Source organism: Danio rerio, chromosome 12 (assembly GCF_052040795.2).
Source record: "Danio rerio strain M-AB ecotype USA chromosome 12, GRCz13ab, whole genome shotgun sequence".
NCBI classification, from domain to species: domain Eukaryota; kingdom Metazoa; phylum Chordata; class Actinopteri; order Cypriniformes; family Danionidae; genus Danio; species Danio rerio.
This window is the reverse complement of record NC_141032.1, coordinates 47273142-47297667: the sequence shown is the minus strand read 5'-3', so window position 1 is coordinate 47297667 and position 24526 is coordinate 47273142. Positions and strand designations below refer to the sequence as shown.

Below are 24526 nucleotides of genomic sequence, written 5' to 3'. Positions count from 1 at the left end.
TTATTGTTATTGATTAATTTTGTTTTTTATTTTCATTTGTTTTTATTTATTTTTTTACTTGTTTAATTTATTTATTTATTGTTATTATTATATTGTTGTCTCTTATTTATTTATTTTCATTTGTTTATTTATTTAAATTTTTACTTATTTATATTTTACTTAATATATTTTTACTCTATTTAACTTTTTTTATTTAATTAATTAATTTTTTTATTCATATTTTACTTTATTTTTTATTTATATATATATATATATATATATATATATTTACTCTATTTTTCATTTTAAATTATTATTTATTTGTTTGTTTTTAGGTATTAATTTATATTTGTATTATTTATTTATTGTTAATTAAATTTTTTATCATTTTTATTTATTTATATTTTTATTTATATTTTTACTTGTTAAATTTATTTATTTATATCGTTATCTATATCTTTTTACGAAATTTTTTATTTAAATTTTTGATTATTTATTTATTTATATTTTTATTTATCTTTTATATTCATTTATTTTTATTTATTATTTTTGTATTTTTTATATTTATTTGTTTATGTATTTTAATATTTTCACTTTATTTATTTATATTGTGTTCTATATTTTTACTCTATTTTACATTTATTTATATTTTTATATTTTTATTGTTATTTTTCTTATATTTTTACTTATTTTTATTTATTCATATTTACTTAAAAAAATTTTTTTACTTGTTATTTTTTGTTCATTTTTATTTTTTATATTTTTATTTGTTTTTTCATTCATTTGTGTTTTTTTAGTTATTTATTCTTTTATATTTATTTTTTAGACTTTTTTTTTTACATGCACGCACACACACACACACACACACACACACACACACACACCTTTAAAATACATGCATAAATATTTTAAGTAAACCACTGCACTGCGCTGTTGTTACTCTGTTGTCTCCTATGTCTGTATAGATTTTTGTTTGTTTTTAATTGCATTGGCTTGTGTTTGGTGTGTTTGCATGTGCATTGTTTTTAATGAGATCGTATGCATTGATGTGTGTGTGGGGGTGATTCTTTGCACCCACACATAAGAACTGGTCTCATTTGCTGGAGGTCGTTTCTTTAATGGATGTCAGGCTGCTGAGGGTCAGTTTGTTTTCCCAGAATCCTTTGCTTTCTGCACAAACCGCCAGCGGGGAATGAGTTGCTGCCCCCAATCAAAAGCTGCTCTGTACAGTTTACCCTTCACCTGGATGCCATGCTAACAGTCTCTCAGCACCACGGATCAACCGCTGCTTCTCTGAATAGTTGCTAAACTAACGAGTTACAGTTTAACTTGCTGTTTGTTGTCAGAAACACCTGATGAATTGCTGGTAGAGTGAAAATAATATGTGCTGTTTGTTTGTGCTTCCTTATTTAACTGTGTTGTTTTGTGTGCGTTTCTTTCCAGGATCTGGGGAGTGAAGATCTGAAGAGGGAGAAAATCAGTTTTGTTTGTCAGATTGTTCGAGTGGGCCGAATGGAGCTCAGAGATAACAACACAAAAAAATTAACGTCAGGTCTCCGCAGACCCTTCGGTGTGGCAGGTAGAGCTTTGTGATCTCATACTTTACGATTGATGCAGAGTTTACAGGGTGACCATAGGAGATTTACATTGATGCATTTGGTAGTTGCAGTTATATAAACACACACACACACACACACACACACACAAACACACATATATATATATATATATATATATATATATATATATATACACACACACACACACACACACACACACACATATATAAAGACACACATATAAATGTATATATATATATGTATCTCTATATATCTATATATCTATATATATATATATATATATATATATATATATATATATATATATATATATATGTATATATATCTATATATATATGTATATATATATGTATATATATCTATATATCTATCTATATATATATATATCTATATATATATATATATATATATATATATATATATATGATAAATAAATAAAAAAAATATATATATATATTTTTTATTTATTTATCATATATATATATAGAGAGATATATAGATATATAGAGATACATACATACATACATACATACATACATACATATATATATATATATATATATATATATATGTATCTCTATATATCTATATATCTCTATATATATATATATATGATAAAAAAAAAAAAAAAAAAAATATATATATATATATATATATATATATATATATATATATATATATATATATATATATATATATATATATATATATATATATATATATATATATATAATGCTTTATTTACCAAATAGCTACCCCCTGGCAACCACCTAAAAACATTAATCCACCCATACTGCTTTAGTAACCAAAAAGCAATGCCCTTACAACAACCTAGTGACATAAATTCAATCACAATGCTTTAGCAACCAAATAACAATGCCCTTGCTATCACTCATAATGCTTTCGCAACCAAATAGCATCACTCTGAAACTGCCTGCCAACAATAATCCATCCTTAATGCTTTAGCAATCAAATGGCAACTACCTAGTGGCATTAATCCAACCACAATGCCTAAGCAACCAAAAAGCAATGCCTTGGCAACCACCCAGTAACATGAATTCACCCACAATGCTTTAGCAACCAAAAAACGTCTTTCTTACCACTTATGATGCTTTATCAACCAAAAGGCGAAGCCCTGACAAGCACTTAATAACATTAATCCACCCTCAATGCTTTAGCAACCAAATATCAACATCCTTGCAACCACCTAGTAACATTAATCCACCCATACTGCTTTAGCAACCAAATTACAACGACCTGCCAACCACCTAGTAACATTAATCCCTCCGTAATTTTTGAAGCAATCAAATGGCAATGCCCTGGCAACTGCCTAGGGACATTAATCCAACCACAATGCTTTAGAAACCTAAAAGCAACGTTCTGGCAACCACCTAGTAACAAATATCCACCCACAATGCTTTAGCAACCAAAAAGCAACACCTTTGCAACCACCTTGTAACATTAATCCATCCATAATGCTTTAGCACTCAAATGGTAGTGTCCTGGCAACTGCGTAGTGACATTAATCCAACCTTAATGTATTAGCAACCAAAAAGCATTGCTCTGGCAACCACTTAGTAACGTTAATTCATCCATAATGCTTTAGCAATCAAATGGCAAAGCCCTTGCAATCTCTCATAATGCTTTAGCAACCAAAAGGCAATGCTTTGGCAACCACCTAGTAACATTTATCCATCCACAATTCTTTAGCAATCAAATAGCAACACCCCGGCAACCGCCTAGTAACAAATACCCACCCACAATGCTTTAGCAACCAAATAGCAAATCCCTGGCAACCATCTAGTGACATTAATCCAACCACAATGCTTTAGCAACCAAAAGGCAATGCTCTGGCAACCACCTAGTAACATTTATCCATCAATAATGCTTAAGCAATTAAATGGCAACACCCTGGCAACCACCTAGTAACAAATATCCGCTCGCATACTTTAGCAATCAAAAAGCAACCCCCTGGCAACTACTTAATAGCATTAATCCACCCACAATGCTTTAGCAACCAAATAACAACACCCTTGCAACCACTCATGCTTTAGCAACCAAATAACAATGACCTAACACTGGCCTGGCAATCACCTAGTAACAATAATCCACCTACAATGCTTTAGCAACCAAATAACCAGTTGCCAGGGCAACACCCTGGCAACCACCCAGTGACATAAATTCAACCACAATGTAATAGCAACCAAAAAACAACGCCCTGGCAACTATCTTGTAACATTAATCTTACCACAATGCCTTAGCAACCAAAAAGCAATGCCCTGGCAACCACCTAGTAACATTAATCCATCCATAATGCTTTAGCAATCAAATAACAATGCCCAGGCAACTACCTAGTGACATTATTCAACCACAATGCCTTAGCAACCAAAAAGCAACACCCTGGCAACCACCTAGTAACATTAATCCACCCACAATGCTCTAGCAACTGAATAGAAAATGCCTGCCAACCATCTCGTAACATTAATCCACCCATAATGCTCTAGCAACCAAACGGCAACACCCTGGCAAACGCTTACTAACATTAATCCACCCACAATGCTTTGGTAACCAAAAGCAACACCCTGGCAACCACTTATAATGTTTTAGCAACCAAATAACAATGGCCTAGCAACCACCTAGGAACATTAATCCACACAAAATGCTTTAGCAATCAAATGGCAATGCACTTGGCAACTACCTAGTGACATTAATCCAACCACTATGCGTTAGAAACCAAAAAGCAATGCCCTGGCAGCCACCTGGTAACATTAATCCACCCATACACCTTTAGCAACCAAATAGCAACATTCTGGCAACCACTCAATGCTTTAGAAGCCAAATAAGACCCTGTAAAAAAACCTAGTAGCATTATTCCTTCTACAATGCTTTAGCAACCAAATAGCAAAGTCCTGGCAACCACTTAGAAAGGGTTAACCACTCTAAATACTAGGGGTGTAACGATACACTCAGCTCACGATACGATGTGTATCACGATATAATGTTCACGATTCGATATGTATCACGATATTTGGAATAAAAATTGAAAATTTTACTTCAATGCAAATTTTACCAAGTAAACTATTTTTTATGTATTTCTTTTGTTTCAACTTGTTGAACTGAACCTTCTTTTAGAAAATATATTAAACAGGCCTGTCTTTGGATAATAAAACTATTTAAAAACTTCTTAAAAATATTATTGAAATGACAGAGACAAAATTAAGGAACAATTTAAGTAAAGGTGCAAAAAAAATAAGCTTTCTATTCAATTGAATTTAACAGTAAGAGCTTAAGGCTTTGCTTGGTCACTTGCATTTTTTGTGTGTGCAAAAAAAATCCACATTTCCAGGTAATCAGCAGTTCTATAAGATAATCCTGAACTTATGCGTATCTGTCTGAGAGGTTTTTATGGATGGCTGTCTTCATGTTGGGCATAATGAGTGACAGGGTGGCCGTCTTTTCATTACACAGGACAGTCGTGACTCTTTTCAGCAGTTTAGGCAGGTTTACTATTTCTTCGGCGTCGCTGATGTCGGCGCTATCAAGTGTATCATGTTGACGTGCATTTTTGTGTACCTCTGTACTCAAAAGAGTTCATGCTCGTCGTAATCATAACTCTAAAATGCGATATGATTGTTTAAATAATGTGTACGTTTTCGGTTTCATTTCCACTGCTAAGTGCTGTTCATACTTCCCACGCGGCTCCTGAAAGATCACTCTGTTCCACAAACTGAATGTTGTTTACCACTTTATTAGTCACAACCTGCAGGTTCTGTTCACTGAAGCAGACGCGAGCGTATGGCAAGCCGTTTTAACATTTAAACCTTTGTTCTGACTATCCATAAATATATTTAATTCATATTTAATTAAATTCATTTAGAGATAACTCTAATTATATTTTGACTAGTCGAATTATAATTATGACTAGTCAAAATATAATTAGAGATATTTCTAAATATATTTATGGATAGTCAGATCAAAGATTTAAATGCTAAAACGGCTTGCCATACGCGCGCGTCTATCATAGTCCGCCCTCTGTAGTAACAGCTCACGGTCAGCTCACGTCATGTGTGATTTTGCAGCCGCCAATACATCATTATATGAAGACAGAATGATATTTTAGGGTGAATTGTACCTTATAAATGCAGTATGTGACTCTTTCAACGCCATTAGGAGGTATCCATGTCGCTGTGCAAAGTATGTAAATCACTGTGAAGACTTTAAAACTTAGGATGTTTGACCCAGTATGCGTGTCAAAAAGCGGACGAGTCTAAAGCGATGACTGTACAACCGAAATGTTGCCAGACGTCTGATTTTGAGAGGATGGGCCATCTTCTTTTTCAGCTCCACTCCTCTTGGTCTGCTAACATTACTGCTGCTGCAATCTGAACTCACGTGCGACAGCAGGTGGAACGTAGCTCACGTGCAAACAGCTCAACTAATAAGAGAAAACGGACGTCATATCGTAATCAAAACGTCATAACGCCACGATGCATATCGAGACATTTTTGCATCGCAATAAATCGTACAACGATAAATCTTTACACCCCTACTAAATAAGCAAGGAACTCCTTAGCAAGCACTATTTTGCAATTAAATTAGCTATTAGCATTCTCCTCAGTCAACCCCCATCCCAAAATATTGCACAATGAAACATCAGTCACAAAAAGGCATTAGACTGTTATTGTGCACAAAATGTTTCCGCCTGTTGTTCTCATGGAAAAAAGGAAAAATCTGTTGTTCTGTAAATAAATAAATATATAAGTCCAGACAGGAGAATGAGAGGAGACGTACAGCCTTTGGTTTCAACATCAAACAGGTTTTGAAGTCGAAAAACCTCTCTCATGCTCGCTCTCTCTCTCTCTCTCTCTCTCTCTCTCTCTCTCTCTCTCTCTCTCTCTCTCTCTCTCTCTCTCTCTCTCTCTCTCTCTCTCTCTCTCTCTCTCTCTCTCTCTGTGTGTCAGTATATGGGTCATGCAGGTATAGAGGCAGATCTTGTATATATGTGCAATGTCACCTTTAATGTGTCACATTCAGAGACAAGCCGATGCTTCCATTATGGCTCATCAGTTTCCTGCTTCCTGCTGTAAACCCAATCTCAGCATGGCCACTGAAGCCAAATGGCCCTTTAGAGGAGATGTTTATGTGTTCGGTCAGTAATAGCGGCCGCTTGACAGCTTATCTGGAAAGTTTTGCCCTCGCTCACTTTATGAAACACAGGGTTCAACTTCCATGTATGTGTTTCTGTTGTGCTTCACTATGTTTTGCTTTGGGTTTGTTTATATGTAAAGGAGCGAATCTCACTTAAATATAAGGTTTTGACTAATTAAATACATGCGTAAATGAGCAAGTCGATAAATAAAGTATATTTGAGATTTTATTTACTTTTTTTTTTAATTTACCTCAAAATATTTGCTGTAATGCAGTAAAATAAATAAATAAATAAATACATTTAAATTAAATTAAGTTCAACATTTATACCAATTAAGCATCACACGGAAAATAAAATGCTATTTAAGTATTATTATTAATTGTAAAACACTTGATATACGTTTTACGGCTCGATCACGTATCATATGAGAAGCACTTCTCAAAAAACAAAAGTCTTCTACTAGGGTTGGGCGACGTTGACCAATTTGGCATCGTACGATGTCTAATGTGAAACATCGCGATGGACGATGCCATCATTGTCGTAGGCGGGGGGTGGTTGTTAAAGATCAATTTATTCATAACAAATTAATTAATTAATAGTAGCCTACCGTTTTCACTACATGACCATCATGGTCTTTGCTTTACCCATAACCAAACCATAAATAAATAAATAAAGCTACAAACAAATTACCACTTGTCAATCACTTTTTTTCTGAAGTGATCTGTGCCAAGCCAAGAAGAACAAAATCTGCCATGTCCTGTTGTTGTTTAAGAGCGGTTTCACGTTCTCGAGAGAGCTCACCTCGCGTTTATATTTAAATTAACACATTTTTTTTGAGTTCATATTAATAACGTGCGCGTGATCATTGAAGCGCACTGATATCTGATCCTTTCAGAAGAGGACAAACGCGAGAGTGAAGTACGAAGTAACAAAGGAGAAGACGGAAAAAAAAAACAGCAACAAATCACGCTTCTGCAACCTAAAACATGAACAAACGTCCATGTTTAACTATTATCATCACCTTTTGGACTATTATGAACTCAGAATGATGGAATTACTCTCTAACAAGAGGTTACATGTGCTGCTGAAGGTCCGGTTCACTTTTAGGTACCCTTTGCAAGGGGTACCTAGCAGGAAAATAAGGGTACCGAACCAAATCACACCGTACCCTTTAGTGGAAACAGGCCATATGACTTGCTATTGATGAAATGTTGATGATTAGTTAGTTTTGATGTAACGGTTATAATTTAAGAGACGCACGCATGTGCACCCAACAATGAAATGAAATTGAAAATTTATTATAATTACAAACTAAGTTATTGTTATCCAGTGGTCCTTGTTTTATCCTGAGAGTTACATTCTAAAAATAGCCCGCAATAGATGAAATCCGTGAAGTAGTCCACTTTATTTTTTTTTTTTACAATTATTTGAGATGTTTTAAGGCTGTAAAACCCCTCAATACACGGTGTACATTTTTACAGACGGGCAATCACATTTTCACACTATTCTCTCTTGTTTAAAGTGCACATAGTTTACCCCTTTTTTATGATTTAATATTAATATTAGGGTTCTTTTGAGTGTGCCAGTTTAGGTTCAGTCCAACACACAGTTCAGATGTGTTTATTATAATGTGTTTAAATGTGTTATTTTGGGGGCGTGTACACAGCTCACTGTTTTAAGGGTGTGTTGCTTCACATGGAAATTAGTTTCAAATTCCCATCAAGAGCTCCCCCGCTCTGTGTTTGGCAACAGACAAGCAGACAAAAGAGGAGCAACATGAGTGAGAGGATCAGCATTCAGCCGTACATGTACGACTCGAACACAGACCAAGCATAGAGTACACAATCATTTGTGTCTTTGTATAGTTTTACAGCCAACTGTGTGCTAGTTTAAAGTTCCGAGCTTGTATACAGAGACTAATAACCACACACACTGAATTAACTTTGACTGAGGCACCAGATGACACGTTTAGAGCCGCGTCACGACACACCAGACATGCATATTCGCATGGTATTAAAAAACTAACTGTTCTGATGGCGCTCTGTGGCGCGGCAGAATTATGAAGTGTCTCGAATCGTGGCTGGGCGCCGCGGACAGCCGCCGACTTGAAGCGCCGTTGTGTGTACCCTGACAGAAACCGATGTTTAGAATTCTAAAATGCATGGCGTGACGTTGCGTGTCGCCGAGCGGCGCTTCTGGTGTGCGACCCGCTGGCAAGTTCGCTATTTTATTTCCAATAGAGAGACACTCACGTGAGGCAGCACGCTCGCACTTTCCAGCTACACCTAGTTAAGATCACAGGGAACTGCTGTGACCGTGAGAAATACAAACGGCTGAACTTTAAGGTAGACGCAATTAAAAGTACACGTTTACAAACCTATCCACAAACAAACTAAGTTACTAACAACAATCACGATTAGAGCAAATAGATCATGTGGTGAATGTTGATCTTGTGTTGAGCCCAATCAGCCTTACATCGAAAAATAGAGCAAGGGTGTTCCTTTAGTGACATCGCTTTGACTCACACGCTAAAAATGGCGGACGTTAAACAACAAACTGAGGAAATGGTGATGCGCCTGTCAATCAATATTGGTGGGAGGGGGACCGCACTCCTATGTCAAGTTGCGGTTGATCTAAAAACCGCTCCGATTGGTCCACCGTTTTTATGTTGTTAAATTGAAAAAAATTTATGTTTATATCACCCCAATATGACGGTCTATGCACTATACTTACACGCATGTCTGTCCAAACAGCTTGAAAAGTAGATTTTTCACCATAGGTGCCCTTTAAACACTCTCGAAGTTTAAACTTTCGTAGAAAAAAAAGTCCAGTTTTATAAAATGAAGATCAAAACCTGTTGTCAGGTGCAGACATTCTGCAGTCACTGATCCACAAAACTAAAGCAGACTTCATCCTTAAGGGGGTCACACACCGGATGCGCCGCGCACATGACAGTTGGAAGTAAGAGGGAAATAGGTAGGTAGGTAGGTAGGCAAGTCTGGAGGTAAGTAAGTAGGGAAGCAAGGAGGTAGGTAGGGAAGTAAGGAAGCAAGTAAAGGCTGATTTATACTTCTGCGTCAAACACCGGCTGACGCATAGTTCTTCGTCGTGGCTGTCGGCGTCGCTGACGTGCACCTCTCAAAAAATGAAACTACACGTTGCAACAACGCGTAGCGCAAGCTCTGTGACTGGTCGGCTTGGTAGTGATGACGAGTGTGGGGCGGGACCGAGAGCCGCGCGAATGGCGCGAACCCAATGTAGCAATTGTTTACAAGTGTGGAGTCCCGTGAAGGAGCTCCGGATGGAAAGTTTTGTTTTGTGTTTACCTCATAGTTAAAGTTGCTGCACGTCCGCCGGTTGCTGCCTCAAAATGAGCGAGTTTGAGCCACTTGTACATCCCGGAAGTGTTCAGGAAAAGCTAAATTGCAGCGAAGAAACTCGACACAGAGAAACATTTACACCTCACTGCCAACTAGCGTTTCGGAAGTGTTAATGCAGACCAACAGAGACAAAGGATAAATGCACAGCCACGCGCGTTGCATGTGCCGTGGCGTACGCCGGTCACTTGACGCAGAAGTATAAACCAGGCTTAAGTCGGGAGGTAAGCGAGTAGGTAGCTAGGTAAGTAAGGTAGTAGGGAAGTAAGTCAGGAGGTGAGTAGGAAAGTAGGTAGTGAAGTAGGGAGGTAAGTAGGCAAGTACGTAAGGAAGGAGGGAAATATGTAGGTAGGTAGGCAAGTAGTTAGGTAGGGAAGTAGGTAAGGAACTAAGTAGGGAAGTCAGGAGGTAAGCAGGTAAGCTAGTAGGGAGGTAGGCAAGTAGGTTAGTAAGGAAGCAAGTAGGGAAGTAAGTAGGTAAGAAGTAAAGGTCTATGCACTATACTTACACACTTCTTTCCAAACAGCTTGAAAAGTAGATTTTTCACCATAGGTGCCCTTTAAACACTCTCAAAGTTTAAACTTTCGTAGAAAAAAAAGTCCAGTTTTATAGAATGAAGATCAAAACCTGTTGTCAGGTGCAGACATCCTGCAGTCACTGATCCACAATAAAAGCAGACTTCATCCTTAAGGGGGTCACACACCGGATGCGCAACGCACATGACAGTTGGAAGTAACACACCAGACGCGCACATTCGCATGTTATTTAAAATGAAATTATTTAAATGGTGCTCTGTGGCGCGGCAGAAATGTGACCAGTGTCCTAAGTCATAGCTGGTCACCACAGACATGAGTCGCCGGTGTGCGTACCCTGATATAAACCTATGGTTACAAGTTTAATATGCATGGTTCTGCGTGGCACATTCGGTGAGTGATCCCTTTTACGTTACAACCCTTTTTGCATCGTTATTGGAACTCACACTGCTAGAGATCGAAGATTTACGTTAATTTACCTAGCTAAGCACGTTCTTTACTGTACCAAAGACGTACTGTACCAAAGATTTTGATTGACAATGGTCTACAGCCAATCAGGATGCAGAACACAATGCTCTGTAGAAAACAAAAATACAAAAAAACAAAAAGCATGTCAAATTGCACTAAAAAAATCTGTGAAACTGCAAGGACACGAAAGGTGAACTGCATTATAGCGAGGAACCACTGTATTAGTGAAATTAGTTGTAATATTAGTCTGTAAAATGCATATGTTTTAAGCAATCTACTACATTGAGTTTAATGTAAAACACTAGACTGAACTGCTGTTATTCTGTCGTCTCTGCAGTAATGGACGTGACAGACATCATCACAGGAAAGATGGACGATGAGGACAAACAACATTTCATTCCTTTCCAGCCGTGAGTATGACTCTCGATGATGTCATCACTTCGTCACAGCATCCTCATCAACAATGACACTTTCTGTTTGCTTTTATTCATTTATATTTATCCATTTATTTTTTAAGTAATTTTAATTCTTACAAATTTCAGTTTGGTAGTTCATATTGGCTGCGTCTGAAATCGTGTCCTTCCATACTATATAGTACATAAAATTAATTATGCGGGCAGTGTAGTAGATCCGAATTTATTGTATTGGTAAAAACAGTTCCCGGATGACCTGCTACTTCTGTTGAGATTCTGAAGTGCACATCCAAAAAATGCTACACTATTCCAAGATGCCATGTGAGTGAATTCATGAACTGGAGTGAAGCAACACAACTGATCTTGTGCTAGGCCATTGAGCTTGCTTTTTTTGTGTGTGTTTCAAGTTTTATGAATTGTATGTTGTTTTATTCCTGATTTTTTTAATACAATTTGTATTGTGCTTAAGTAAGGAAGGAAGATGTTAGGGATGGAGGTGAGTTGGGAAGTGGGTAGGGAAGTAGGTAGGGAAGTAGGGAAGGAAGTAGGGAGGCAAGTATGCAAGTGGGTAAGTAAAGAGGGAAGTGGGTAGGTAGGTAAGTAGGCAAGTAAGTCGGGAGGTAAGCAGGTAGGTAGGTAAGTAGGTAAGGAAGTAGGGAAGTAAGGTAGGGAAGTAGGGAAGGAAATAGGTAGGGAAATAAGTAGGTAGGGAAGGAAGTAGGGAGGTAAATACACAAGTACGTAGGTAAGGAGGGAAATAGGTAGGTAGGTAGGCAAGTCTGGAGGTAGGTAAGCAAGTAGGTAGGTTGGGAAGTAGGTAAGGAAGCAAGTAATTTGGGAGGTAAGCAAGTAGGTAGGTAGGTAAGTAGGTAAGGAAGTAGGGAAGTAAGTCAGGAGGTGAGTATGAAAGTAGGTAAGGAAATAGGTAGGGAAGTAAGTAAGTAGGAAGGGAAGTAGGGAAGGAAGTGGGGAGGTATGTACGCAAGTACGTAAGGAGGGAAATAGGTAGGTAGGTAGGTAGGCAAGTCTGGAGGTAAGTAGGTAGGTAAGCAAGTATGTAGGTAGGGAAGTAGGTAAGGAAGTAAGTAGGGAAGTAAGTCAGGAGGTAAGCAAATAGGGAGGTAGGCAAGTAGGTTAGTAAGGAAGTAAGTAGGGAAGTAAGTAGGTAAGAAGTAAAGTAGGGAAGGAAGAAGGGAAGTATGTAAGTAGGCAAGTATTCAAGTAGGTTGGGAGGTAAGTTGGTAAGGAAGGTAGTAGGGATGTAGGTAAGAAGTATAGTAGGGAAGTAAGGAAGGAGGGAATTAGGTAAGTATGTAAGTAAGTAGGGAAGTATGCAATTTGGTAGGTAGTTAAATTGGTAGGAAAGTAAGTAGGGAGGTAGGGAAGCAAGTAATTAGAGAAGGAAGGAGCGAAGTAAGTAGTCCCAATTGCATTCCTAGTTACTTGCATGCATATGTTATAGAACTTACTTTTCTAAAGGTCGTGTAGTATTGTATGCACAAATGTAGTACATAATGGAATATGCTATTTCAAACGCAGCCATTGTCTTTGCGAAGTCACAATTCATTCTGAGATGTATTAGAGAAACAAGTAAAGAACAAAAAAGCTTTGTGTAGTTGTTCTTTTTTTATTATGGGAATGTAGATTTAATGCATGTTGTTTTTTCACTTGGTTTCTGCTGTTTGGTGTGTAAATGCAGCTCTATAAACACACTGTAGTAAAGCTCACGGTCACTCACTGTTCATTCTGTCACTCAATAAACACTGGACACTTCAGTTTTCCTCTGCTCCGCCGCCGCATCACACACACTTCAGCAGTTTCATCCTGGCACATGGTTTCACTTTAGTGTGGTTTTTGCTTTGAGGCAACTTGTTTAAAACTTCAGATAAGCTCTGTTCAAAACTTTATGAACAAACATTTCCTCCGTCTACATATGCAGCTACATTTACAGTTAAATTAATGGTTATTGTTCATCAAGATTATTATTAAAATTAGCAATGTAATATTGTTTTGATAATTTTACATTTTATTGTTTACTACTTTTATTACTGTAATAGATAAATGAAATGTAAAATTTTTAAATAATAATTTTAACCATAATAATAATAATAATAATAATAATAATGTTTTTAATTAACATTTTTCATTATTATTTAAAATAAAAGTTTATACAACACTATCAATTATTTATATATGCATGTTTTACATAATAAATATACTATTACTACTACTAATAATGCTAAAATAATGAAAGTAATTTATTTAGTGGTTTGTAATTATAATAAAATAATAATTTTATAAGACATTTCTCTGTTATATTTTATTGAATTTTATTATAATGTAGTTCTTATAAAATACATAGTAAATTGCATCATTATTTTTAAAGATAATAATAATAATAATAATAATAATGCAATTGACCCTATAAGTATAATAAATAAATGTAATTAATGTAAATAATAACAAAATGCAATTAAACAGCATTTTTATTAGTAGTAAATATCACTACTTATCTATAAATGTCAATACATAATTATTAGAATGTTTCATTTCAGTGTAAAGTGTTTGATTATTTGCTAAATTTTGAAATACTGTTTAAAGAATCTTTTTGACTTTTAAGATTAAATTAAATGCTATTAAACTGCATAATAATATTAACAATCATAATATTTGTAATACTTGTAAATATCACTACATAAATATAACAATATTTAAGTTTTTAAAATGTATTTTTAGAATATTTTAGACTTATTAGAATATTTGTTTGATTTGTTATATTTTGAATAAGTTTAATTCAGGATTTAAAAAAAAATACTTATCACTAATACTTAACAAATATCACAAAATAATATATTTTTTACTACATAATTATTAGAGTTGTATTTAAATGTAAAGGATTTTAGGATTACTTGCTAAATTTGGAATAATACTGTTTAATTAATCTTTTTGTAAAACGATGAATAAGATTAAATGTAATTAAACAGCATTTTTTAATAATAGTACTAAATATCACTACACATTATAAATGTCACTACATAATTATTAGAAGATTTTATTTCAGTGTAAAGTGTTTAATTATTTGCTATATTTTAAATACTGTTTGATGAATCTTGATTTTTTTATAATATTAAATTGAATTAAATGTAATGAAACAGCATATTATTATTATTATTATTATTATTATTATTAATAATAATAATAATAATACTTGTAAGCATCACTACATAATTAGAATATTGATTTTATTTGAATATTTTAGAATTATTAGACTGCAAAGCGTTATTATTTACTATATTTTAAATAATACTTTTTAATTCAGGAAAAAAAGTAATTGAACTGCATTATTAAAATACTTGTCACTTGTAGAATAATATTTAAATGTAAAAAGTTTGAGGATTACTTGCTGTATTTTAAATAATACTGTTTAATGGATCTTTTTGACTTTAAAAGATTAATCAAATTAAATGTAATTAAACTGCATAATATTAATAATAATATCAATATAAATAATAATAATAATAATAATAATAATAATAATAATAATAATAATAATAATAATAATAATAATAATAATAATAATAATAATAATATTTGAATGCCTGTAAATATCAAACATAAATAATACAATATTTGAGTTTTTTTAGAATTTTTTTTAGAATATTTTAGAATTATTAGAAATTTTCAGTGCAAACTGTTTGATTTTTTTTGCTATATTTTGAAAAATCTTAATTCAGAAAAAAATTGTAATTGAACTGCATGTTTAAAATACTTATAAATATTAATAAATTCATAATTATTAGAGTTGTGTTTAAATACAAAGGATCTGAGGATTACTTGCTATATTTTAAATAATACTGTTTAATTAATCTTTTTTAATACTTTAAGTATTAAAATACTTTTTTAAGACTTTAAAAGATTAATCAAATTAAATGTAATTAAACTGCATAATACTAATTTTAATACCTGTAAATATCACTACATAAATAATTAAATGTTTCTGTTTTTTTAGAATGTATTTTTTTAGAATATTTTAGAATTATTAGAATGTTTCAGTGCAAAGTGTTGGATTATTTGCCATATTTTGAAAAATACTGTTTAATTCAGAAAAGAATATGTAATTAAACAGCATTTTTAAAATACTTGTAAATATCACTAAATACGTAATAAATACAATTATATTTAAACAAATGATTTGAGGATTACTTTCTATATTTTGAATAATCATTTTCTGTATGTAATCCATAATGCACATCAAAGATTAGTAGTAATCCTTTGTGCATCAGAGTTGATGTGTTTAGTGTTGATCTGTGTTTGGGTGCTGGAGGGTCTCTGAAATGACAGCATCTCTCTGTGTCTCTCCTGTCACCCATCCCGCATTACTGTGTGCTAACAAAATGGCTTTTGTCCCCGTCATGGTATCTGTATCACTGTTTGGTGTTTCCTCTCTCTCTCTTTCTCTTTCTTCATCCACCTCTTCTTCTTTTTCTGCTCATGTCATCTGTGGCTCCTCCTCTTTTTCTTCTTCTTCTTCTGTGTTTCTGTGTTTCTCCGCTGGTTTGGTGTTGAACTCCAGGCTTGCGTTGGATGATGCCATTCGCCACAGGCAGCTGAACATCTCCCGTTTTTCACCCAGGGTGGCAGGAGAAAGCGACTTCCTGCAGAGCGTCATCAACAAGGTCATCGCTGCCAAAGAGGTCAATCACAAAGGTCAAGGTAAAGGTCACCGGGGGCAGCAGATGATATTGGTGCCCGGTGTTTGCAAATAATACATAAAATACATACAAACATATATGCATGCATACCAATGATGGATAGATAAATGAACGTGGACTGTTTGGTGAGATGTTATTTGTCTCTGGTGCTTACAAATAATAAATTGAAAAAATACACATGCACTACCTGACAAAGTCTTGTCATTGATCCCAGTAATAACTTGACTTCTTGTTAATTATTTGGAAAAGTGGCAGAAGGGGGATTTTTCTGAAGAATCATCTGTTGAACTGCATCCCAATCATCACACATACTGCAGAAGACCTACTGGAACCCCCATGAACCCAAGATTCTCACAGAAATCAGTCAAGTTTGGTGAAGGAAACATCACGGTTTGGAGTTACATTTAGTATTGGGGTGTGCGAGAGATCTGCAATAGCCTGAGGGATCAAGACATTTGTGCTGCCCATTACGTTACAAACCACAGGAGAGGGCAAATTCTCCAGCAGGATAGCGCTCCTTCTCATACTTTAGCCTCCACATCAAAGCTCCTGAAAGCAAAGAAGGTCAAGCTGCACCAGGATTGGCCAGCCTGGTCACAAGACATGAACATTATTGAGCATGTCTGGGGTAAGATGAAGGAGGCATTAAAGATGAATCCAAAGATGAACTCTGGGAGTCCTGCAGGAACGCTTTCTTTGCCATTCCAGATGACTTTATTAATCAGTGATCTGAGTCAGTGCGGAGATGTATGGATGCAGTCCTCCAAGCTCATGATGGAGTCAGACACAATATTCATTCTTTCTTCACTGCAGCATGACTTTATATTCTATACTGGACTTTATTTCTGGTAATGACAAGACTTTTGTCTAAGCAAAGTCGGACCTTACTGTCCTAATGAAATCATTAAAAATCAAGAGATGATCATGTTGTATTTTGGTCAAATATTAATAATAATCTAGAGGCATTTACCTTTCATAAAAGCCACTTCTAATACCAAATGATCAACTAGAAGTCAAGTTATTATTTGTTACTCCTAAAACTAAGATAGGCGACAAGACTTTTGTCAGGTAGTGTACATGCATAATAATAATAAACAATAAATAAATTAAATATAAGAAATGTAAATATATATCTGGTGTCCTCAAGTGGATTTCATTTGATTAATTCATTATATAACTATGCTATCTCAACAGCTGGTTTGCAGTTTTGATGATAAATTGAAAAGATTTTAATAAATAAACAAGCTATGTTCATTTTAATACAGAGACATTGAAATGAAAATGTAGTTATAGAAAAACATTTTCAAAAATAAATAGACTAGGGAAAATCAATGAAGAGTTTTGGAACAAAGCAAACTCATTTCATGAGGTCTTAAGAATGAACTTTTTTAATCATCTTCAAATAAATCGATTAAGTTGAACTATTTCAATTAATTAGGCATACTTTGATTACTAAAGTGTGATTTCATCAACTTAGAATTACAAGGTTCTATCTGACGTTTTTGCCAAAATGGAGTTTTCAATATATTCTTATTAAATGACATTATTTACATAATGGGATGTTATTTTACTAAGTTGTTTACATTTTAAGACTTTTTATTTAAATAAACAAATGTTGCACACATACCGTTATCTATATGGAATGCAAAAACTTTGAAGCTCAATATCTCAAAATCATTCAGAACGCAGAGAGAACCTTATAATTCCAAGGTGACAATTTGTAAAATAAAATGTAATGCATAAAAAAATACTATTTATAAATATATATAAATGTATTTTTTTTATAGAACATATATTTACAGAACACAGAATATTTATTTAATTCAATTCAATTCAGCTTTATTTGTATAGCGCTTTTACAAAGTAGATTGTGTCACAGCAGCTTCACATAAAAGATCATAGTAAAATGGAACAGTGGAGTTCAGTTTCTTTTTTGTGTTTAAGTTCAGTTCAGTTTAGCTCAATTCAGTGTGGTTTACCAATCCCAAACCATGCAACAGCGGAGAGGGGGAAAAAAACTTTGAGAGAAACCATACTCAGTTGGGCACGACCATTTTAATTTCTCCGCTGACCAAACGTCTTGTGCAGAGCTGCAGTCTCAACGGCGGAGGCTGGAAGCTGGCCTCATCGAAGACTCGTCTGTCCCTGGAGCGTCACTGGAATCAGTCTCATGCTCTCCCTCTCTCCACTTCATTCATTCATTCATTCATTCATTTTCCTTCAGCTTAGTCCCTTTATTCATCAGGGGTCGCCACACCGGAATGAACCGCCAACTTATCCTGCATATGTTTTACACAGCGGATGCCCTTCCAGCCACAACCCACTACTGGGACCCATACACTCTCATTCACACTCATACACTACGGCCAGTTTAGTTTATTCAATTCACCTAGTGTAAGTCTTTGGACTGTGAGGGAAACCAGAGCACCCGGGGAAACTCACAAGAACACGGAGAACATGCAAACTCTACACAGAAACGCCAACTGGCCCAGTCGGGGCTCGAACCAGTGATCTTCTTGGTGTAAGGTGACAGTGCTAACCACTGAGCCACTGTGACGCCCAATACGGTATATTTTAAAAGGAAAATGGGGAATTTGGGAAACATTAAACAATGCTTAATAAATACAGTAATTAAAATTAATGTTTGTTAAAGTTTTACCATTTGCATCAGCTAGATTTGCTTTTAGATTATTCATTCATTCATTTTCTTTTCGGCTTAGTCCCTTTATTAATCCGGGGTCGCCACAGTGGAGTGAACCGCCAACTTAGCCAGCTGGTTTTTACGCTGCTGATGCCCTTCCAGCCGCAACCCATCTCTGGGAAACATCCACACACACACACTCATTCAAAATTATACACTACGGACAATTTAGCCTACCCAATTCACCTGTACCACATGTCTTTGGACTGTGGGGGAAACCAGAGCACCTGGAGGAAACCCACGCGAACGCAAGGAGAACATGCAAACTCCACACAGACTTGCCAACTGACCCAGATAAGGCTCGAACCAGCGACCTTCTTGCTGTAAGTCGACAACGGTAACTCCTGAGCCACTGCGGCGTCCAACAGACAACATTTTAGAAATAATAAAACGCATCTCATACAGCCAACTTTCAGCTGAGATGGTTGCATGTCTGCAGTTATAGAGCTGCAGATTAATTTTGTAGCCTAGTTAAAGTTGATGGAGTTAAAAATACAGAAAGCTGGAGAGCGAGACTGTCCCGTCCTAGAAAACATCAAACTGAGCTCCTGCCAAGAGACTCACAAACCCACAGACCTACATCCTACACAGCACAGCGTTACCAAGCACAATCACTGGAGGATCAACAGGTTTATTCAACCAATAATATACAGTCGAAGTCTATATTATCAGCCCTCCTGTGAATTTTCTTTCCTTTTCAAATATTTCCCAAATTATCCAGAAGAATTCTTCACAGTATTTCCTCTAATATTTCTTTCCTCTAGAGAAAGTCCTATTGCGCATATCCAAAATGCACATAAGAGTAGGTGAATGGAAACATAGCCAATGACGAGGTGTGAACCTATACTGGTCTCACGGTTCGGTTATGATTATCATGCCTTCGATTCGGTTCAATACGATATCTCGGTGCATCACGGTGCATTGACGATGCTTTTTATATACAGTGCTATATTTTAAGGGGGAGGCTATAACATGCTGTCTGTATAAACACACAGACACACAGCACCACACTGTCTCTCATTCAAACACATACACAAACATAGATAGCACCAAACAAGCAAACACACACACACACACACACACTTAAGCCCTCGCAACAGGGAGAGCTCGCGCTGAGCGGAGCAGAAAAATGAAAAAAAAAAAAAAACAGCACTTTTCCGACGGTCCCTTACTGAGAGCTCCTCTCAGAGCGAGCTCTCCCGGCTGAACACATATTGGGAGGGCTTAAACGGAGCAGTGCTCGTAATGTCGAGCGAAAAAAAAAAAAAAAAGAAAGACAGCTGTGAAACATAACCAGCTTTGTCTTTTTGTAGGAAACACACTTTAGATCTTTTTAGGGTAAAAGGTTTTTGAGTTATTGCCGTCTATAACTGAATGTGTGTCAGGAAAATCGAAAACAAAACCAACTGAACCGCGCTCATTTCTGTTGCCCCCCTGGATATACAGCGCCCTTAGCATTAGCCTATGGTGCCTATGCCACGGGCCGGCCTTGAGTTGCCTGAGTGTTGTAAATACTCGCACTCACCTCCCTCGCGACAGAGAGCATAGGAGATAAATGATGTCAGTTCATAATAACCGGTTATGATTATTACTGAACCGATACCGAATTGTCCGCGTCTGCATCGCGGTGCACCAGAAGAAACAATTAATTTTGACACCCCTAACAATGACATTTCCTTAGTCATCCACTGTGTTTGCGTGTGTGTTTGCATTGTGTTTGTCTGTTTGTGCGCATGTGTAGGTGTTTGCATAGTAGCTGTGTTTGCGTGTGTGTTTTATTCCTCCCTCTGTCCGTTTATTCTCCATCCTCAGGTTTGTGGGTCACGCTGAAGCTTCTTCCAGGTGACATTCATCAGATCCGCAAGGATTTTCCTCATCTGGTGGATCGATCCACTGCAGTCGCTCGCAAAATGGGCTTCCCGGAAATCATCATGCCAGGTACCCACCATCAGCAGACGTTTCCGGGAGCATATTCAATCACATTATGGAAATATTTCTGAGTTACATTCGTTCAGCGTTCACACAAACAATGCATCAGGAAAGGTGGATTTATACTTCTGCATCAAGCATACACGTATGGTCTGGTACTGCTTTCACGCAGTCTTGTGGCTGATGCCGACGCTGATGTAAACCTCTCAAAAAATTTAATTAGACATCGTCATGACACGTAGCTCTGTGATTGGTCGGCTTAGTAGCTGTGATGAGTGTGGGCGGGGCTGAGAGCCGCGAGTCTTTACAAGCCAGGAGTTCTGTGAAGGAGCTCCAGATGAAAACTTTTGTCTTGTGTTTTTATCTTATGATTAAAGTTGTTGCCCGTCTGCCGGTTCCCACCTCTGAATGAGTAAGTTTGAGCTACTTGTAGCATTCAGAAGAAGCAAAACAAGAAACTCGACACAGAGGAACATAACCTACTGCCAGCTAGCGATTCAGAAGTGTTATTGCAGAGCAGCACAAACACCACGCAGAGATATAAATGCACGGCTACACGCCTGGGTCACGGCAATTATTGGACACAGAAGTATTAATCAGCCTTTATAATGGGAACTGATAAAGGGATAGTTCACACACAAATCAAGATCTGCTCATTTTCTCACTGTAGATTGAACACACTGACTTAAAGGTCCATGAAACCCCCTCGTTTCAGCAGGGTGTTTTCACACCTCTACTTTGGAAAAAGTCAGAAAAGTGGGCGTGTCCAGCTCTGTTTAGGGGGGAGGTGTCGGAGGAAGAAAAGAGGCTTGGTGTGGGAGTGTCTATTTGGGCGCGCTGAATTTCAGAGTCAAAACACACAACCACAGCGGACAAAGTGACAGTGTTTACATGTACATCTGTAGTCGAATTATTTGCCAAATTATTAATTGGTGGACTTTAACTGCAGTTTGGCTCTTTCATTCAGGGAATTCATTCATGTCTCTTGCGACAAACAAGATATTTTATTCGAGGAGCTGCTCTAAGCGTGTATTTTTCATGCAATGTTTGATACCGCATGGCGAATGAGAGAAAAAAAAACCTCAGCATTTCCCGGAAACTTAGATGCACTCGGCAGGTAGCGTCAGAGAGCTGCGTGTGTTAATCCGGTCACAAAATCCTACACGAGGTTATAGTTTGGTTGTAGTGCTAACTTGTTTACAATCGGTGCAATAGTTTGTTTGATACTAATAAAATACGAACTGAATAAACAAAGAGCACTGGTCGCTCACCAAATCTGTAGAGACAGGACAATCACCAGCAACTAGAGCCGCGTCTTTAATAAGAGGAGACTACAAGCGAATCCGGATCTCAGCGTTTGCAGATGAGAACAGCTCTCAGGTAAACAATAGTCGTCCTTAGACACGTAAGTTATTGTTGTCGAGCGTCGCGTGCACTGTTAATCCACACGTGACCACAGCTGCGCTCTCACAGAGAGAAAATGAAAACAAAACTTCACTGCAGCAAACTATAAAAGCAACACTTCACGCTTGTTTTGCCAACACAACGTGGCGTCTCTGTCGTCTAAACACTGTGACAGTAATGAATATTAATGAAGTTGCACAATAGAGCGCGCTGATTGGTTTGAACCACGCCTTACTTATGCATTAAAGCAGCACACTGTAAGACGTAATAAGACTCACTCTGGCACAGATATCCAGTCTGCACGCTGGAATACAACGCTATTATCTCATGGCCGTGACGCAGCTTCAAAAATTTGTTTCAAACAGGAAGTACGAATTTGCTTGAAATAACGCAAAAACAACCAATTTACACTTTTTAGTGAAATATAGGTGTCCTAATAGTGTTTTTAGCAGTGTGGGACACATATACGACTGTCAACAGCTCAAAAAATGTGTTTTGGTGTTTCATGACCCTTTAATGAGCGACTGTTTTAGTTTGTATGTTTGTGTGTGTGTGTGTGTTGTGTGTTTGCAGGTGATGTTCGTAATGACATCTATGTGACGCTGGTTCAGGGGGATTTTGACAAAGGCAGTAAAACGACACCCAAGAACGTGGAGGTCACCATGTCTGTACACGACGAAGATGGCAAGAAACTTGAGGTAATTTACTGTTTTTTTTTGTTTGTTCTTAAAGTGTTTCATCATAGAGTTTCAGTCAGTAGTTTAGTCTATGCAACCAGTCTCCTGTTGCTCATAGTTGTCAACTCTTAACTTCAGCATATTCTATGAATTGTTCATCGAGTCTGTGTTTTGATGGTTTGAAAGCAATTTTTTTATTGTTCAGTGGCAAATAATATTATTTTCATGTTTACTTTTTTAATAAACAATACACTTATTTTAGTTTACATAATTACTATTGTCAATTTTCTTATTTTAATTTATTTTAGATTTTAATTTATTTGTCTTTTTAATTAATGTTAATAGAATTGGCATTTAATACATTGGCATTTAGATTTAATTTAATTATCTATCTATCTATCTATCTATCTATCTATTTATCTATCTATCTATCTATCTATCTATCTATCTATCTATCTATCTATCTATCTATCTATCCATCTATCCATCTATCCATCTATCCATCTATCCATCCATCCATCCATCCATCCATCCATCCATCCATCCATCCATCCATCCATCCATCCATCCATCCATCTATCCATCTATCTCACTCACTCACTCACTCACTCACTCACTCACTCATAGTTGAAGTCAGAATTATTTGCCCCGTTTATTTTTTTCCCACAATTTCTATTTAATGGAGAGCAAATTTTTTTCCAAAAGATTTCTAAACATAATAGTTTTAATAACTCATTTCTAAAAACTGATTTATTTTATCTTCGCTATGATGACAGTAAATAGTATTTTACTGGGTATTTTACAAGACACTTCTATACAGCTTAAAGTGACATTTAAAGGCTTAACCGAGTTAATTAGGTTAACTAGGCAGGTTAGGGTAATTAGGCTATTGTATAATGGTGTTTATTTTTCTGTAGACTATCGAAAAAAAAAATAGCTTAAAGGGGCTAATAATATGGACCTTAAAATGGAGTTTAAGAAATTAAAAACTGCTTTTATTCTAGCGGAAATAAAACAAATAAGACTTTCTCCAGAAGAAAAATATTATCAGACATACTGTGAAAATTTTCTTATGTTAAACATCATTTGGTAAATATTTTAAAAAGAAAACGAAATCCAAAGGTGGGTTAAAAAAAAAAGGTATTTATATACATATTTGATAAATTAAGTTATATATTTTAGTTTAAATATTTTTTAATAATTAAATGTTTAGTAAAACTCTTGTTCAACTTTTGCCAGTCTCAGTATGCGGTCTCTTATTATTGCTCATACAGTTATACTGTGTGTGTGTGTGTGTGTGTGGCCAATATTGTTAAGTGTCAAATACTATTATTTTCATGTTTAACTTTTTAAGTAATATTTTATTTCAATTTTATTTTAATAATTTATTATTTCTTTTAATTGATTTTCATTTTTGTCATTTATTAAATTTATTCAATTTAATGTTTTTTTAACATTTTATTTAAATTTTTAAATATATATTTTAGTTTCCATTTATTTTATTTGTTATTTTAGTGTGATTTATTTATTTTAATTTTACATTTATTTTACATTTAATTGTATCATTTCATTTAATTAGATTTAATATTAGGATTTTTAATTTC

General features: G+C 35.7%; 1 protein-coding gene and 1 long non-coding RNA gene across 8 annotated transcripts in view; one reads left to right on the top strand and one right to left on the bottom strand.

Annotated features, from left to right (window-relative positions):
• Positions 1–24526, top strand: part of dock1 (dedicator of cytokinesis 1) — a 502920-nt gene that overhangs the window by 86470 nt on the left and 391924 nt on the right. For 4 of the 7 annotated variants that reach the window (XR_015944908.1, XR_015503568.1, XM_087275373.1 and 1 more), the window contains 5 exon segments: positions 1423–1558; positions 11424–11496; positions 16133–16212; positions 20725–20850; positions 22819–22943. Coding sequence is in view for 2 of the 7 variants with exons in the window: in NM_001110011.1 (NP_001103481.1) it covers positions 1423–1558; positions 11424–11496; positions 16133–16212; positions 20725–20850; positions 22819–22943 (540 nt within the window). In the remaining 5 variants the exon portion in view is untranslated. 7 annotated transcript variants of the gene reach the window in all.
• Positions 19850–24051, bottom strand: LOC147834582 (uncharacterized). Its single transcript, XR_015504696.1, has 3 exons — positions 23544–24051; positions 22756–23386; positions 19850–21525 (listed from the first exon to the last, which is right to left on the bottom strand). It is a non-coding gene; the product is annotated as an uncharacterized LOC147834582 (long non-coding RNA).